The sequence below is a fragment of the Haemaphysalis longicornis genome, unplaced genomic scaffold (assembly GCF_048455015.1).
Source record: "Haemaphysalis longicornis isolate Haplotype H1 unplaced genomic scaffold, Haemaphysalis longicornis Haplotype H1 scaffold_2, whole genome shotgun sequence".
Lineage (NCBI taxonomy): Eukaryota > Metazoa > Arthropoda > Arachnida > Ixodida > Ixodidae > Haemaphysalis > Haemaphysalis longicornis.
In genome coordinates, this window is record NW_027526295.1 from 269,391,696 (window position 1) to 269,410,602 (window position 18,907).

An 18,907-nucleotide genomic window follows, 5' to 3' on the forward strand; every position below is an offset into this window, starting at 1 on the left:
TTGAATTGTGGCCCATCTTCACACTTAGCCACAATATTGTAAATTATTGTCGAATATTATTGTTAATTCACTCAATTTTATTGCAAAGCCCCCCCCCCCCCCCCCATTTCCCCTTCATTACCAGATTTGCGGGCAGGCCCTCCATCGTGTCGGCTTCATGCAACTCGGCCCCAGACCACAAAAGGTTGCCGACTCCTGTATTAAATGCTTTATGGTTGGCATATTGCAAACGGTACGAAACTGCCAAGAATATTTGGAGGGTTTCAGATTAGGCAATTCCTGTCGCAGCGAGTGCACATTTTTGTATAATTTATACGGAATCCGTAATGTATCTCCGGCCTGTTGAGACGACTAATTAATTTTGCTTGTAGATGTTGCCCAGTGCTACAGGAATGTTTCAGAATTCTTTTTTGAAAGAACCGCTAAAAGTGCGTATCTACACTTTTGTGTTCGTACTTATTCCTCGCTATATCAATTAGACCCACTTCCTTTTCAAACGAGTGTTGCTGCTGAGAACAACAGCCAGTCAAGGATACCTCTGGGAGCAAAAGCGCTGTCTTTGCCACTTGCCTGCCACCGCTTGCGCAACCCGCGCGCCGTCCTTCCGTAGAGTAGAACACCAAACCACGCACCCACGCATAACTACCACACTCTGATGTCAACGTGAAAGCCCACTAACGAAACTCGAAGTGCGCCCCACCCAGTTTTTGCGACCAGGCAAAAAAAGGCGAGGAAAACGGGAAAAAGCGGGCATGCTGTATACATGAAAGACCCCTGTAGTAACTAGTGTAGCAACATTATGTATACATGCCACCACTTGCGCTACCTGAGTCTCTTTTTTATTGCGCATAATTATTTGGCTGCCCACCCTCAATTTCCCGACCCGTTGGTCTGGCCCCGTAACAGCAAACTGGTGTGCCATTAGCGTAAGAAACGACAAATAAACGCACATAAGCACGGGCACGCACACGCACACACGCGCGAACTCGCGCGCACGCACGTGTGCCCGCACACCCACACACGCACGCACACACGCACACGCACAAATAAATCTGCCAGTCATTTCTCGAAACCAAACTACAATTCTAAGAAATTCCTTTATACAGCTCAGTAATTCAAAGCAATGCCAAGCATTTCAATGCTATCTAACAATATCAAGCAATAACAAGTTGTGTCAAGTAACTACATTGAAATTCGGATTGATCTGACACAAAGAAAATTTTAATTCCGAAAAATATTGAGTAACTTCTGGCAAATCGAAGTAATTTGATGCAAATTCACTAGAAATTTCGTCTAATGAGGAATAAATACAATTCAAATCCGTGGTATTTCAAGTGGTGTCAGGTAATTTCCTGTAACACTGTGTGCTTTTTTTGTGCTAAGCTTGATTTTGTTCGGATATTTTAAAAAGTTCATAGTGAGATGAACTGCATATGACATAGTACGTTGGAAGTTCATTTATAAACTAGATGGCATATGTGTTATGCCTATAATTATGGTCATCACGATTACGAGAAAACTGTGCATTTTGCAAAATTTCAATGGTAAACCTGTACGTTCTCTTATGTACGTCTCCAGGTTCGGTTACCGCAAGCCTTTTTACCTTGTTTTTTCATCTATTGTTGTAATAATGTGACTGACCAGTCAGCAGTAGGGGTGGCTAACTTTTCAAGAAGACGCATGGGCTGCTTTTGCTTTGAAGTCCCTCCTTGTCGCAAACACGCACACGCAAATACACTTCTTTGCAATTTCTGTACAAAAAATCAAAACAAACGCTGACAACTCCTTCCTCACGAGATTTAATGGCACAGGGTGGTTTTGTGGCTTTCGTTTTGTTTTTCTCGAGCAAAAAACTAGTCCGATCTTATACTGCATTACGTACAAGTTCCTTAAGGCGTCGCCTTCCCGACACTGAAAGCAACATGCGATGAATATATTTATTTTGCGGGCAATAGGATTTTGACAACAAGGATTTCGTATATACTTCAAGTAACACAACATCTCAACTAATGGTTTACGCTACAAAGGCACAGCTTTACCTAGGACTATCATAGAAACTAGAGGAATCATAGCTTCTGGGAACACCACAGCCGGTTTAATGCCCACACGCTGGTGAAAACGTATCACCGAAAATTGTAAATTTATTCAGGCGGCGAAGAACAGCAGTCGCACGTAGCGCACCACGCCAAGCATGACCTCTTTGTCCATCGGTATCCCAGTCTTGATGCAGCCCTAGACGAGGGAGGCACAAAGAAAAAGAAAAGGAAATGGGGTTGGGCGAGTGCACTCCAAACACCTTCGAGAACTACGCAAAGCGAAAGTACGTGTACTCTGAAACAGCGCTTAAAGGGGCCCTGCAACACTTTTTAAAACTATTTTCCAAATAATAAATGCTTGCAGAACGTAGTCAACTGACGCATCCAGTACTTAGATTAGGGGGTCGCTAAGTACCTCAGCCAAAAATTACGGCTGTATGCCCATCACATAACTTAAAAAATTGCTCAAAAGATTCTTCTCTCTTTTCCAGTCTTGCCGTACATCGATAGCTGAAATTACGTCATTACAGCGGCGTAGCGGCTATTGGTTGGCTTTCCTTCAGATTCAGCAATGAACGTATTCGATAGCCACTTTAAAATATGGCCGCGTACCTCCTCCTTTCGTTGCAACTGTCGATGAAAGACGATAGTCGACTGGTGTCCCTGCCAAGTAAATGTCCCCCTTCTCTTTCCCGCTCACCTCTCATGCTATTCCTATCCCGCCTCCTTCCTCCCAAGATAACAGGCTGGAGGTTTGCTCAAGTCAATTTAAATTTACCGTGTTCCACTGCTCCAGGCCGGGTGCCTCGTTGCCAGCGCTGCCATACGGCGGAAACGCGTGTGAATCGAGGCACCCAACTCGCGTGTTTATAGAACCCTGTTGCCCCACTCCACGTGCGTTCCAGGGGGAACGTGGAACCTATGAGTGGAATTTTTCGTTACTGTTCCCGTTTGATTTCGCGAATGCCGTCAGAAGCTATAATGGCGCGGGCGACGGGACGCGACGGAGTGAATCTTTTAGATGCACAGCGTCTCTTAGTCGACCCTCCGTCGTCCGTCGGCGCCCGGCGTCCGCACCTCTCCTTCTCTCCACACCACCTGTTATAACACCACTCTCTGCCCTCCTCCCCTCAACGCCACCTGTGCGCTAGCGCGCGCTGCTCCTCCTCTCCACACCACCTGTGCGCTACGCACGCTGCTCCTCCTCTCCCCTTTCCACATCAGCTGTCCAATCACGGGCATGCGCGCTGCTCCTCCTCTCCACTCCCTCTACTCTGCAAATAAACTCGGTCCGCGCTCCGCTCAGTTGCTTCTTCGGTACTGCGCCGTCCGATGACTGGAAATGGACGCCAACGATTCCGTTAGCGAACTGGCTGGCACACCTTCAACTAGCGCCAGCCAGCACACTTTCAGAACCGCGAGCACCTCCGAAGACAAGGCTGCACAGAGGAGAGCTCGCGACGCCGAACGTAAATGGCAGCGTCGAGCAGCGGATTCCTCGCTTCGAGAACGAGAAGCCGCTTTGAAATGCCAGCGGCGAGTAGCTGATCGAGATTGCACAGCTTTGCATCCACTCAGGGTTCCCACGTCGGAAGATGGTGTAATTTTTTTCTGCAGTGGATGATATTCCTGCAGTGGACGTCATGAGGTGGCTAGCTCGTATTTCTGTAGGACGACCAAATCGAACTCTTGAAAAATACTTGGGAATAATAACAAAAAAATGAAGTTTGCGTATTTCTTCAAGGTAAAAATAAACACCAGTATTCACGACTGTAGTGAAACGATCTAGTCAATAGGGCTCCCACAAATCCGGGACAAAAAAACTCGTTCCACTGCGCGGAATTTAAGCGTGCACGCAGGACTGATTACAAGGCATGCGAGTTTCCTTTTTTCTCGCGGTATTTTGTTGGGTCTGACGGAGTTTACCTTGGCGATGCTTTCCTTCAAAGCTTACCGCAATTTCCGCTGTGATGTTTTCGGCATTCGCGGTAAGTTCCTCTCCAACTAGATCCTGAAGGGCACAAAGCGTGTCACAGTAAAGACAAGCTCTACAGAGTAGCAGGTTTTATTTCGTATAGTGCATCCGGCTTGCTTATTTATTGCGTGGTTACCGTAAATCATAACATAGAAAGCACATGGCCTAGCTATCAGGTTCTGAGGGGGGTGGGGGGATGGGGGTTAGAGGAGAGAGGACGTGTGGACGTTAGAAGAGTGAAGTGAATGGATGAATTATTTTATTGAAAATGAGGCCATAGGCCTGTTTGAGGATTAGGTGAGGGGCTAAAAACAACAAACCAAAGATTACAGTCTTAAATGCCTGTCCAAAGTTCAAGTCATAGTTTTAGCTCTGCTCTTGAATCTGTGTCCGGGCACACGGAGCCGGAGCACCATATCACTCCCTGCCTTTAGAAGGCCATTCACAACCGCGTCTTTGCCACACACTCAAGATCAGAACGGTCCGGTTTGAGTAGGTGAAGGTGCTCTTGCTCTGGAGATGGTGGTGTAAATTTATCATTAAGGCTGGATTTTAGGGGGAGACTTTGGTTCCCGTACACTTTGAAAAGACAATCCTTAGAGTTCAGCTTCACAGTCATGCACTCAGGCGACCTATCGGTGCAGACCGCAATAAGATTTTCCCGAATGACATTGTTGAACATACGCTCTGCGCTGTGGCATTACGCAGCGCCAGCATGGCGCTCTACACTACGCAATGCCAGAGCACAGATGAGATTTTTGATAAAAATTATATGTACAGTCATGGACAACTGAAACGCGATCACAAACAAACATGACCCAGAGCAAACAAACAGAGCGATTCCTTTACATGCAAGTCATATTGACGCATAGCAGAATTACAGTAACTAAGTTTGGAAACGTGGCTCTCCAGATAAACCAACAGCGTGCCATTATTGAGCCTCCATGAACAGTATTTTTCAATTTTGTGTGTTCTGGTTCGTAGTTTCGGGTTCGCATTTTCTTCGTTCATGACTGGAAGGTGCCGTCATTAGCCGAATTTGCTTTGTTGGCGACATGAATTGGACGATTGAGGGCATTGTGGTGAAGCTGAACGACATGGTTCCTTAACAGTGTAGCGTTATTTTCTTCTCTAATAGACGTCACCGAAAAAACACCCCTTCAGGCTTTCGTCGACAATATGACAATTATTGGTTAGAGTCTAATGCTAGCGTTCGTAGGTTTTAGGCACCTACTTCCTTCTCTTACAGTGGTGCGACATTCAAAATTGATGTATTCTTTCATTGAACGTACGGTGTACATATCGCGAAGAATAAACGAAGTAAGAATGCAGTACAAGTGAGCTGCACCTGTAAACCGCTTGTTATGTATGTCTACATCACTGCCCCTTTCCTCCTCTCCTGTAATACTGGCTAAATGGCGTTGTGAAATAACGCGAGATGGAGACAAGGGCCGGGTGTTCTCTAATATCTCCACACCTACTTCTACCTCTTTTTTCTCTACCAATCGGAAGCCGTTACTAAGCGGCGTCTTCTTTCTCAAAATCCTCCCCTAGTAATTTTAAATGCTCCGAGCAAGGAATTATTGAACATTCGTTTTTTGTCGTCGACGTAAAGTTTTTTCACTTGCTTAGCTGTTAGGCTAAGTTTGTTGCACTAACCACTACGGTCCGTAATTGCGTCTCTGATCAGCGCATAGAGTTCTCATCTTCGTCGATGGTTGTCTCTGGTTGCACCTGGTTTGACGTAAGCGTTGCCTCTCTCTTCTTCCTTGACCATAAATTAACTTTTGCTCGTGAACTGTCCGAGCAACGATGCCTTCAGGTCGCTTCGTACTGACAGGAATCGGCCGCTGTTGAGCTGATGTGTGCGGGAGAAAAGTGACTTCAAGGCCCTGGGAAAGATTCCGCAAAAAGGATATGTTGAGACAACATATCCTTTATAGCAAACCTCAGATGTAATCGTTCTGGTTGACGAGAAGATTCATGCGGGTTTCCTTTCAGTGGACAATCCAGCGCACACTTTTGGGAAAAACCTAACGTGGTACTGTTCGTCGTGCTTGGGCAAGTTATTTTCTAAGTCAGGGAACACTGTACGGCCAATGTTTTCGGCATCACGAGTTTGTTCTATTGCCGTGCTTTCCATTTCAGAGTACTTGCATCGCTCCTGTTTAGTGTCGAAATCTCTTTGAAGGGTCATCAAAAAGAGCAAAACACAGACCATACATTTAGAACTTACGTTATCTGATTTTGTTGTTGTGGCTCCTTCAAAGGTCCATCCAAATATAGTTTTGATGGCTGCCAGGCTCGAGCTGGTGCTTCGGCAGACTTCGGGTGTCATGACCAGCCACATTTGGTCAGCTCCTATCTACACACTGATGTCAGGTGTCTCATTGCCCTGCCTGAACTTGTTCAGATCCGCGATCTCTCTTCCCGAGTTCATTAACCTGTGCACGTAGGGTACATTGGTAATATCTCCGAGAATGTCCTGGCCTATCTCTGGTGACTCCACAGCATCCAAGGTGCATTCATTTCCGTTGTAATGGCTCTGAAGCGTGGTTCTGACGATTCGGTAATTCTGCTTTCTAGCTTCACTTGTCTTCCCAAAAGTGTTGATGGACAATGCAGCTTCTCCTACGACTGGTAACATCAACTTCTTCGACACGTCTTCTCGTATAAAGCTTCGCTGACTTCCCCCGTCAATTAGTCCTCGTATGAAGCTCCTTTTTTCCTTTGATGCAGCCCAGACGAAAAGTCTGCATCAGAACGGTCTCGTCAGCGGTGGACTTTTCCGATGTGTCTGCAGCGTAGTACGCTCGTGCAGCACGTGAAATGTGTTCCTGATAAGTTGGCTGTTTAGGAGACACCGGAAACTAGAGTGACGAAGAGTGATGTCCGTTGCACTGACTACAAAAAATTCCCCGGCGACAGTCTGAAGCTCTATGCCCTCGCGTCGAGCAACGAAAGCATCGTCCTCCACCGCGAAGAAAAGCCTTCTTATCATCCTCTGAGACAGGAGACATGCAGTCTTCAGCTCGGTGATCGGTATCGTTGCAGAAGCAGCACGAGACTTTGCCGTTGTTGTCGTCTGAATTGTGGAAAACGAATATGGTTGGAACTCGGCGTTTATTCGGAAGAGTATTCGGCTCGGGTTGTGGATCATGTCGCCTCGTAGAACTATCAGGAATTGCGTCGCATTTCTCGCGGCTCTCAATCTCGATGCGCAGAAAATTAAGAAGGTTCTGCAAGAGCTCCTCGGCTGAGCCCGTTGTTGCAGAGGTAGAGGGAGTTCTTTCGTGAGCCTTCTTTTGGTGATAGTCCACTATCACATTTTGTGGGAAGGTTCTCAAAAGAATATCAGTGACCATAGAAGCATATGACGTCGTCGGCATGTTCAATGCTGTGAGACCTCCGATGTGGCTCATAAATTCATCATAAAGCCTTCTTAAAGCTACAGTGTTGGACGAGGAAAAAAAACCTTGCAGAGATCGTAGCCGGTTTAAGTAATGCTGCTCAATTATTTTGGTGTCGCCAAATCTTTGCTTCAGGATATCTTTGGCAGTCGGATAACGGGCCTCGGTCGTCGGCAAATTTGCTACAGAGGCTGCTGCATTACCCGTGAGAAGGGTTCGCAAATAGTAAAACTTCTCGATTTGTGTCAAGGTGTTGTTGCGATCGATGGTTGCTTCAAACTGCTCCCAAAAGGGCAACCACTTCATAATGTCATCGCTAAATGGTGCTTTTTCAAGTGGCGGAAGCGTAGGTCTCATGTGCCTAGATTCCAATCGCGCATGTGACATTGCGCTATTTTTGGAAGCTGTTTGTATGACAACTGCTCTTTTTCGCCCTATCGTAGTCCCGAAAATCGACATTGTATCAAGAATTTGCTGTTCTGTATGCACGCAGTGCTGAAGGTCTATCCATGGATTCCAGCGGCAGGTGGGGTTAAAGGCTGTGAGATCAGCGTTAAAGTCTGTGATGTCTGCGTTGAAAGTGGTTAGACGATCAAGCATTTACTGAAGGCTCACCACACCAGATGTGCAAGACTGGATGGAGGACTTAACCTCGTTGACCAGCCTCGTTCTTTGGCCGCGGCGGATCTTCCGTTTCAACTTCGTCGCTTCAACCGGCATCGCTGTGGCCTCGCTTCTCGGTCTATCTAAAGGTCGGAGTGGTTCGAATGAAGCGGGGATTTTGGCACCAAGATGTGAAATAACGCCAGAAGGAGACAAGGGCCGGGTGTTCTCTAATATCGCCACACCTACTTCTACCTCTTTTTTCTCTACCAATCGGAAGCCATTACTAAGCGGCCTCTTCTTTCTCACCAGGCGTCTCTAAATGAAAAACAAATCCCATAAAAGGTTACTCACTGGGCGCATCCGCGTGACAGCCATTGCGTACACTCTGTAGCACTGGAGGAGTTTTTCCTGAAACAAAGACGGGTTCTGCCCGAAAATAAAAAGAAAAAGATCAGTGCGGCAAAGGCAATTGTCTTACATTCTGAGAAGTACCAGGATGGAGTCTTCACCACAATGCTCCAGAATGACCAGTCGAGCTGGCCTATAGTGAACAAACTCGGCGATTGACGTGGCCGAGCATTCAAAGTGAGTGAAGAAGGGCATCTGCTGCGGTACATCGCGCAATGCAAAACACCTCGCACGACTTGCGTGTTGTGCCTGCGCACATGCATTTTTTTTATTCAAATCGTATGTTGAGCTTCGTCATTTACCAAATTCGCGCTCTAGACCACTTCAATTGGTTACTCTGAAGCACTGCGGTAAAAACTCCCTACGGGGACTTATAGTGTATTATGGTGACAGCCACGGATAGGAAAGTGTGCTTGTTTCTTCAAGCGTGCCCGCATGAGAGTGGAGGGGCGCCCCCGAGTACCAACCTGCCTGCGGAACAGCTTTCCCGCTTACCGGTGTGCTGCATGGTGTTTTCTAGGATCCCTGACCGCTAACGGTAGCTCGAAAGAGTGCAACGGTCTGCGATACTGCTCTTCGATGGGGAGCGAAACACCCCACGGCTACTCACAAGCTTATCAAGCCAAACAAACGGTATAAGCTTGACGAGCCCCGCTCAAAATGCCACGCAACGGTAAACGCGGCGGGTCCCCACAACGTAAGTTCTTTTCGGCTCACCCGTCGCTATGCTGAAACCACTGCAACCGCTTGCTGTAATTCCGTGCGGTTTCTTTCTTCGGTGTGTCATCTGCATTCATTTGGTCTAAAAACGAACTGAAGACAAAGCTTTTTCCTACCCTGGCGTCACTGATGCTGCCTGATGTTTCATAAGGCCAACCTGGGGAAACAATTTTTGTGGCTGTTCTAGAGGGGTGCGAAGCTTAGAGCAGCCGTCCTGGTACTCAATTGCTGCAGCCTGCCATCCACAATTTTGATGTGCATGAACCGCGCAAGAGTAATGACATGCTCAAACTTATCCAGTCTTGTATTAATCGAATTGTTTCTACTAAGACGTTTATTCCTTAAGGATCTTTTCTAGACTACATTCATGCATTCAATATGCCCGAAATTTCTTCCTCTTAATGTTTGTGTAACGGCATAACAAAAACAATAATGCTTAATATCATAGCCGCAGTCTCTGCCATAACCTACAAAACGTTTTTTTTTTATTTCTGAGTAAACAGGTGAGTGAAATTGGTATTATTGAGTGTTAAAAAAGACCATAATATGCGATCTTCCAGTTAAGTTTCAGCGCAATGTAAAGAACACTGCGATAGGGAAAGGCTTTCAAACCCGCCATTAATTGTTGCAACACCCCGCATTCCTTCCCCTCAATATTCTAAAAAACAGCCGGGTGAACGTCAGAGGAACCGGAATACCATCATACCGTTGTTACGATCGGCGTATGGTATTGCGAAGACCGTCTGCAATATTATAGGGTTAAATCACCCAATTCTTCCATCGTCCGGTTTTCGCCGGTTCCCCCCCTCATCGACGGGGAGCGACCCGGCTTTGTACGCAATCACGCGGCGGCGACTGACGCTGCTGCTGGGCACAAGCATTTCGGCGGCGTCACGGTAATCCAAGCGCCCGCCGGCGAGGCAAGTCACAATGACCGAGGACGTTGCAAAGCGGGAGTGACAATGGCGTCGCGTGGCATCGCCCTTTCGGCTGCAGGCTAAGTGGTCCTGTTCTTGTCGGCTTTGAGCCGCACATCGCGGGACCCCTTTGTGGCGGGTCCGAGACGCCGCGCTTCAACGAGCGCCCGGTGCCGGATTACCGACGGGACCCCGGCGTCCTCTTGTGGCTGCAACCTCGGGTGGTCCTAAGGGCTTCAACCTTAGTAGATCGCACCATCAAAGTCATCTTGACGCTGACCTGTGCGAGAGTAAAAGTGCCTTTTCTCTTTGAGTGTGCCGGCGTCAATTTCATTGCCACAGATTTTCGAGATTCGCGCGTTCCTGAAAACAGCGGGAGAAAGGGGGAAAGGGGGCGGACCCAACCTGGTTATTTAATCTCACGTGCGCATGAGCGCAGAACCCTGTTTACAGTCAAAGGCCATGGTAAATATCTGAACATAAAGTTTCTTTTATCGCCCTACTCGGCCCCAACGTTTGCCCCAACTCCGAACCAACGGACACCATCACCGGTCACGCTACCAGATCCGCAACACCGTCAACAGGGCCAGTGGTTAACAACGGAGCGGTAGCTATTGTAGGGCTGCGGGCCACTTTACGGTTGCGCTTGTCTGGTGGCTTTTGCAGAATGTGGGAGGCAGCCTCCAGCACGGTGACTTTTGATGCATTTGCATCAACAGACATTGCTGCCTAGTCTGTATAGTTGGCTTTGCTGCAAAATGATTTTTTTTGTGATGAACGGCGTTTTTGTTGCTGACAAACTCATAACATCACAGCTACTGAGGTTGCCCTCTAAAACCAAATTTGTCATGTGCCGGCTGGATGAATTCATGTGTACTCTGCAGATTAGCGGCACAAAGCCGTTTGCACAACTTAATTTGTCCGCTTGGGATATAAATAACCGGCGTTGGCAGAGCATTGCAGGCCATACGCTGCTCAGACACCTCCTTAATTCGCGTACATTGCTAGGAGACTGGGCGTCTGCTTACCGCCGTGGCTGCACAAAAAATTGCACATTTTGTTCCGTACAGGGAATAGAGCCGTTCAATTGCGTTAGCTTTCTCTCGGTCAGCACTCATCAACAGACTTGTATAACAATTTGTGGGCGCAGTTTAAGTTACCTATAAGTTTGGTTTACTGCAGTGAGCTAATGAACTTACTGCTTGTCTCAACTGGCTCATATGTGATATTTACACCATCTGCAGCAAAGTGTTTTGGTTCTCAGGCTGAACTGAAATGATTTGCCTCTAAATATGACATGGTGCAATAAACAAATGAATGCACATGAATGGGTGGGTAAGCAAAAATGCATATGGAAACACATCTGGTTAAGCAAATGTACTTACATCCCTGTATTGATCTCCTGCTTCGTAGCACAGGTGTGTGACCAGGCAAAATTTTTGGAGGATCTAGACGTGTTTTCATAGAAAAAAACAAAGCGTTTATTTGTTTACATTGCTCAATCCGACTTTGTCTCAGTCTCAATCTCAGTTGGCATGGACATGCTCAATGCACTCGCATATTCGACAGTTCAACAAAAACAAATCCTGTCTGAAATTTCTTGTTTATTTTATTTTACTCCCTAAACAAAAAACAATGCACAGGATGAAACGCCCTGTAAAGAATGTGGACCGGAATCAGTCACCATTATTTGGCACAAAGGAATGGAACTCTTGCAAAATTTGCTTCGAGCGAGAGAAGTCATACGTTCTCGCAACAATATATATGCGGGAGGTGCCACAGCTTAATGTGAGCGTGTACAAAGTGAGATATTCGAACACTGCGAGTTATTTTTTAGAGAACGCGCTAAAAAAATAAACTGGTCATAATCTCTGGGTCACTTAAATTCGTTTCTCTTGGAGCCTTCTTTTGTAGGGCGGCAGCAAATACTGTCGGTAAACAAAACGTGCAAACGCAGAAACCGAGCTGCCCTGTTGATGTTTGCCACAGTAGCTAGACTCGGAATCTCGCTTTTTGGGCAACAACAGCAACAACAACAGTGGCAACAGCAGCAACAACAACAACGGCAACAGCAGCAACAACAACAACAACAACAATGCTCTTTTTCTAAGACCTCAGCACAAAGTGTGAGCAGGGAAAAGACTTTCTGCCTGCACCACTAATGTGCCAGAGGTAAAAAAAGGGGGAGGGGGAAGAAAATTCCGATTAGGGTACCGAATCAGTGGAGCAGGTGAAAAAAAAGGCCGCGTATTTGCGTACTTCCTTGCAAATGTCGTCGAAAGACGACAGTCCTCGCCGCCCCGACCAAGTAAATGCCTCTCTTCTCTTCCCCGCCCACCTATTTTCGCTCTTCCCACCCCGTCTCGTTCCTGCTACGATAAACAAGGGGGACGTTTGCTCAAGTCAATTCAATTTTCCCGCGTTCCACTGCTGGAGCGCCATCTACTGGAACATTTCGTTATGGTTGGACTTGGAATGCCGCCGGGACGTGCAGGCTTGGGTGCGAGCTGTGTTTTTATTTTTGTTCAAAACATTGTTCTCAACGCGTATTTTCACACGAAAGTGTTTTATGCCCGGGTGCACCAAGATCTCACTCCAGTCATATTCGTCACGGAAGTGATGTCACCAGAAAAAGTGCCATTGGCGCTGCGGCTCCCGGATTCGAGCCCATGCCCTCTCGCCGCAACGGGAGGTACGTGCGCACTAGCGACGGCGCTATGCCTGTAGTTTCCCACTAATATATACTAGAGGGAAATCTGTCGCTGCAGTCGCGGGCAGCCGTGGGCGGCGCCATTGCCGCTAGCGACGTTCCTCGCCTACTTCGCTTAGCTAGCCATATGGCTTCTTTTTTGTCTCGAAGCCAAAATCAACAAAAAAGGGGAACATTTTTTTTTGTTCATGGCGCATGAAGCGTCTGCATAATTAAGTAAAGCTGTAGACTGCACTAGTTGGTAATTCACAGTGATCAAATGTAGCGCAGCAGAAACACACGGGACGGAAAGAATACACACAGACGAGCGCTCGTCTGTGTGTATTCTTTCTGTCCCGTGTTTCTGCTGCGCTACCATTGATCACTACAATTTCTACATAATCACTGAGAAATAAATATTTTTGGAGGATCAATTTTATAACAACAAAACAAATTTGATGAACCTTCTGCAGTAATATTGTTGCTTTTATGCGGCTAGAGCCAACTTTCCAGCCGGTTCATGACACATTTCAAGGACAAGTGGAACGTGCCTGCCCGGTACATGATGGAACGCTCGCCGAAGCGCGGCTTTCCTGCACAGTGGCGCCAGATTTCCCTCTGGTATATATTAGTATGAAACTCTATGGCGCTATGAGCAGCGACAAGAGCACCTCTATGAACGCGCCTTATGTCCTTCCTTATGACTCATTCAGATGGTACTGGCGTCTAGGAGAGGCGAAGCGAAGTAGCGCATCGTGACACTAATGAGCGCCGACAGTTCGCGTCTCGATTCCAGCGCATTCGTGTACGGGGGACACGCGCGTAAATTGAGGCAAGGCTCCGCTGCGGCGTTGTTCCCCTGACCGTTGTGTTTCAAGCTGCTGGTTCTGTGCATGTCATTTTTGGTTTTGTTGTCCCGGAATAAACCGCTTATTTTTTTATTTGCTTGTTTCTTGCGTGTCGGTGTCACTTCGTCTGGCGGGGTCAAGATCGTGAACCCTTCGCACATGAAGGAGGTTCCTTTAACCAACGCCGCCTGTATTAACATTGCCTGACGCGTCGCGCGCTTTTCAATGGGAAGGGTAGGGACGCTTAGTTCAGGCACTGATCCACTATGTGGCGCGTTCCGGCGGACATCTCGCCTTACGTCACTGCTCGCGAGTCGCGAACGCTGCCCCCACTTCAACGACGTGTGTCTGTCAGATTGCCTGTTGGGCTTCAAGGGCCGTTTCGCTTACATCTTAGCCGCGACGGGGCGCTAGTTCTGTGGCGCTCTGGGGATCTCGTTCAACGTGTCGCTCGCTTCATACTTGCTGCATTTTTCGAAAGATAAAGACGGAGGCGAACTGAAATAGTGTAAGAACATACTGATTGTCGGGTAGACATATAGCTAACAGAAAAACGATATTTTCTGCTGGGGCAGCCATTATTTTACTGACATTTTTTTTTTCTGGAGTATTTAGAGAAGAAAAACTTGCGTGCGCGTTTTTTGTTCAGGCGCTCACTTCTACGATTATTTTCCAATAATATCACGTGCTTGTAGACTTCAGAAAATTATAGGAAACATAAGGATAAGCAGCTGGGATCCCGCCACGCTGTCCGGGCGCTTCTACAGTACAGTCCTCAATTTTAGAAGTGCGTACCGATGCGGAGTGCGAACAGCGGGGTCAAAACAATACCTAAATGCGGAGGGGATAGAGGTGGGATGCCCCACTCAGAAAATTTCAGGGCCTGTGATCCGAGTAGATAAGCGCGCAAAGCCGGCATCAGCCTGCTGCAGCGCAAGGGATTTTGCCTCGTGACAAAGGAAGTTTTATCAGTGACAGACCAAGAGAGACAGGCATGGTGAAAAACAAGAAGGCGTAGGAGCGCCGCCTCTGGAACGCTAAACAAACTTTCCACTATTTTGCATAGTTTCCGAGAAGCGGCGCTGGCTGGCGGACACGAAAGCACGCTGGAAGGCTACGGAGCGGGGAAGGGTAGGAGAGAGCAACAGGAGAGTGGCTGTTTGGCCATTTTTCGCTCACGCGTTAGGCACTGTTCATACAGGCGGCGTTGCTTTAACATTCAACTGATCCTGTGAAGGCACCTATCACTTTCGTGTTTTATCTATTTCTATGACAGAGGGATCAACCACAATTTTTTGTTTTATCTACCTATCGCAATTATCAATCGCACATCTATTTTAATTGAAAAAATGCTGCCTGGTGCAAGATATGTATTCATGTTATGCATCAAATTTGCCTAATGCTTTCTTTTTGCTCAACATTACTGACAAGTATCAAGCATGCATCCACATTAAGGGGTTCGGAAAGGTTGTGCACAGGTAAGCTTCTTGTTATCTTTTGTATGAGTGGATGAATCAAGGGACCGACAGTTGAACGTACGGACGGATGGACGGACGGACGGATGGGCAGACAGACAGACAGACAGACAGACAGACAGACAGACAGACAGACAGACAGACAGACAGACAGACAGACAGATGGAAATTTCCTGGTTTTAGCATCAAAATAAAAACTATCTTCTTTAAATCTGGTCCAAGAACGTGTAACATTCCGTCAAGAAGGTCTATTTCGCTGCTTACCAGTGTCGCGAGGTGGTAGTACAGAGAGGCCATGGTCGGTAGCATCAGTTAAAATAAAGTAGAGCCCGAATTTTAAATTTGTAATTTTTTTTGAAATTCTAGGTCTTTTACAAATGACTCGACAATACAAAAATACACAAACCAAGGTGAACGTAGTCATTGGTACAAAAGAGTAGTTAACCAAAGCGTCTGGACACTCTGTTAGCGTTCAAGAGCGAACGAAGCACAGGGTAAAGTAGATGACACTGCAGCAAGCTCAGTGCCCAAGTGGGCTACTGCTATTGTCAGAAGCTGTTGTTTCGCCCCACTGCACTCAAGAAGCTGAACGTGAGTTACAGGGTCGTCCAAGCTTTGCGGTGTATTCCATCCCCTTGTATAATCGTACGCACGATCATTTTGAAAACCATGATGTAAGGAAACCTTCCTCTACCCTTACCATGTAGAACGTGGCGCTGTCGACGCTGTACTTAAGCACCAACGTACGCCCGCAGCGTGCCAAGAAATTGGCACCGACGGAGGCGCTACGGGATTGCTTCACAACACCTGCGCAATATTTAAACAAAGCAGAGGATTGAAGGATGTGTTTAAAAGTCACGTTCGTAAGCTGCGAATAGCACACGTCGTAGCTGATGTCGGTAAAGCGAAGCTTTCCATGTGTTACTGGTTGCGTTATGTCGCGTTGAAAGCGCACTGCAGGAAACCCAACTTTGCCTAACGATGACGGGGATCGTGGCTGAAGGGAAAGCAAAAAACGCTTTCTGTGGACGGAATCTAGCCTGGGTCTATCGCCTTATAGCGACGACGTCTATCCAATTGTGCCATTGCGGCAAGGCCGAAGCAGCTTGAATTTGGAGTCCTCTACAAATCTAAGGCCCGCGAATCCCCGTCTAACGACGACGAAGGCTGAACGCGAAGATTTCTTCGCGCAAAATCGAATGGCGAAGGGTCCAAGTCAAAGCCGCTGCGATCAAAAAACCAAACTGCGTGCCCTCCTGCGAGTCAAAGTCCCAACTCAGACGACAACCAAGGAATCCTTCACGAGAAAGCTTCGTGTTCACCCCTCGTCATAGGTAAACGGCAGGGTACACGGTTTTTTTTTCCTTCGTGCTGAAGAATGTTAGTAAATATGACGCAATGTATGCTACCAGATTTAGTATTTTGAAAATGTTTTGCCTAAACAAGCGTCTCTTTTGACTCGATTTCTGTTATCTTTTGAAGGGGCGGCAGAATAGAGGGTCAGTCAGACAGACATATAGGCAGGCGACAGACAGACCGAAATTTTCGCGTCAAAGTAGCCAAGAAAAACTGTCTTCACCAAAAGGTCTAATAATAGCGCTGGCATCCACTATGATGCTTGTAGTACGCTAACGATGCGAGACATGGCCTCTGGTATCGCACGTTCTCAAGCGCCACTTAGTTAAGCAGTACCTGTTTTTTTCCCGCAGTATCCATCTGCAGCCGCGGCAGCAGGGCGGCAATATGCGGCAACCAGCAGAACAAGAATTGAACGGAGTCTTCCAGGCATGGCGGGGGCTCTCGTGATTTTCCCCATCGGTGTTCGGTCTTGATACGAAAACCAGCTCACCTGCAGCGGACATACATGCGAGGTAGACGCCTCGAAGCCTGATCAAACAATGGGCCAGTGACGCTGTGCGTTCCAAAGTGACTGACAACCTCCGCCCACCGATGGCCGTCCTTCGCCCAGATTTGCTCTTGGTCCTACCTGGTCGCCTTTCTACTCGCTTGGTCCTCATTCGCTTGGTCCAAGGATGTCTGGGCGTGAGTTGAAGCTCGTAGAGATAAATTTGTACTAGGCATATGATACAGGTTGTTCAGCAAACGGGATTAACGACCACGCACGCCGGGCGTCATCGCGCGATTGAGTAAATAAAGGCTTCAGGTCGCCTGAGAAACGGTCGTACAGATCGTTGAAATGACATTAGTCTTTACGGGAAGATATCGTTTCTCGTAGACGGAATCACGCACACACGTTTGCAGGCCTGCACACGAGCGCACACACGGGTAAAAGCCATAATGAGAATCCTGGTAGCTTGAAAGGCTACCTCCTCCTTCTCCTTTTTTGGCGCCTTTATGAAGAAGAAAAAAAGTTGCGACAGACCATGTGTGTGGCCTGCTCGTATCAACGGCGACTAAAAAGAAGTTTGACGCCAGTGAATTGTATTTTAGCTAATATTCCCAAAACGTATATAATAGTCATTTTTTTAGTACTAATACATCGTTACAGACATAATATATTCATTAAGGCCCTACTCATGGGTTAAAGGGACGCCAAAAGGTGAAGAACTTATTAAAACGAATGGAGAACGAACAACAGTACAGCGTTGAACAAAGAGAACACGGGGAGCACAGACGCCCTCCGGCGCCCAACCGCCCGTAGCCGGAACGTGTACTTCCGTTCCGTATAATGTACTGAACTGAAATTCACTGGCGCCATCTACTGGTTCGCTTGCAACACTATCGACATTCTTTGGACCAACCGCTTAAATGCACTCGCCATTCGAACTTAATGGCCTTCAATACACCCGCTTTTCTCCACTACTCTCGCGAACCCCCCAATGAGAATGACTCACCTGCTTTCTTTTCTCGTTTCAGTGAAAAGGGGAGTCTATTCAAATTTCAGGCACTCAAGGAAGGAAATCGTTAAAATTGAACCTATAACATTTACTTAGAGAAGAAACAGATAGGTTGAAAACTTTCGCAGAAGTCGCTCGAGATGTCAAAAGAACGCTCGTAGTAATAATGGACGAGTGTAAATACACAGGCGCAGGGATCAGGGCTAGGTCGGAGAAACAGAAGTTTAAGCGCCGTCAAAACGAGCTTTGACGTATGAGAAGATTGATGCGTACAAGAACCAGATCTCTGAAACAGAATACTATAACGGTAGCCGCAGTAACGTTCGACCAAAACACTTTTGAGAAGGCCTTTAAAGAGTTCTATGCCCACATTTTCGCTCTCTAAACGTCCCTCAAAAAGAGGTGTTTGAAAAGGGGCCTCTGACAGCTTTATTAATAGTACAAAGCGAATAAACAGCGATGATGGAAATGGCCGCCACTGTAACGGAAATTAACAAGACAATAGATGACGTAAACCCCGGAAAGTCACCAGGGCGAATGGTTTTTAATAAGGAATTTAAACATGAATAAGTTGTAGCGTTGTAACGAGTCTTTTCAGAGGCACTTGAAAGGGCGCGTCTCTGATTTATTTCTCTAGGGACTCACAATTTTGATCCCAAAGTTTGAGGATGTTTTAACGGCTACAGAGCGATTCCCCTGACAGACAAGGATTATAAGATCATCAAAGTTCTGGGATCCCGCTCTGAAGGCCCCCTCCACCTGGCGGGTGCCCTAACAACAGCATCTGTTGTCGAATAAAGATGTTATTCACTCATTCCTTCTCTCGAGTTGGCAGCAAATGGGGATCGGAGACGTTGGCAAGCCACCAGACCTGCGGCATCCGTGGAAGGTCGATCTTCCCGAACATTCATGTCGCAGGGGAACCATATAGTATTGTGATAGGCAAGCTACGCTACAAACAGACC

The 18,907-nt window shown here is 47.1% G+C and overlaps 1 protein-coding gene across 1 annotated transcript; it reads right to left on the minus strand.

The window, feature by feature from the left end:
* Positions 1-1,255: 1,255 nt before the first annotated feature.
* Positions 1,256-17,110, minus strand: LOC144167778 (uncharacterized). Its single transcript, XM_077696958.1, has 6 exons — positions 16,777-17,110; positions 15,785-15,891; positions 11,458-11,520; positions 8,379-8,453; positions 3,991-4,047; positions 1,256-2,232 (listed from the first exon to the last, which is right to left on the minus strand). The coding sequence occupies exons 1-6, from the start codon at positions 16,898-16,900 to the stop codon at positions 2,146-2,148; spliced, it is 513 nt and encodes a 170-aa protein (XP_077553084.1). The 5' UTR covers positions 16,901-17,110; the 3' UTR covers positions 1,256-2,145.
* Positions 17,111-18,907: the final 1,797 nt, after the last annotated feature.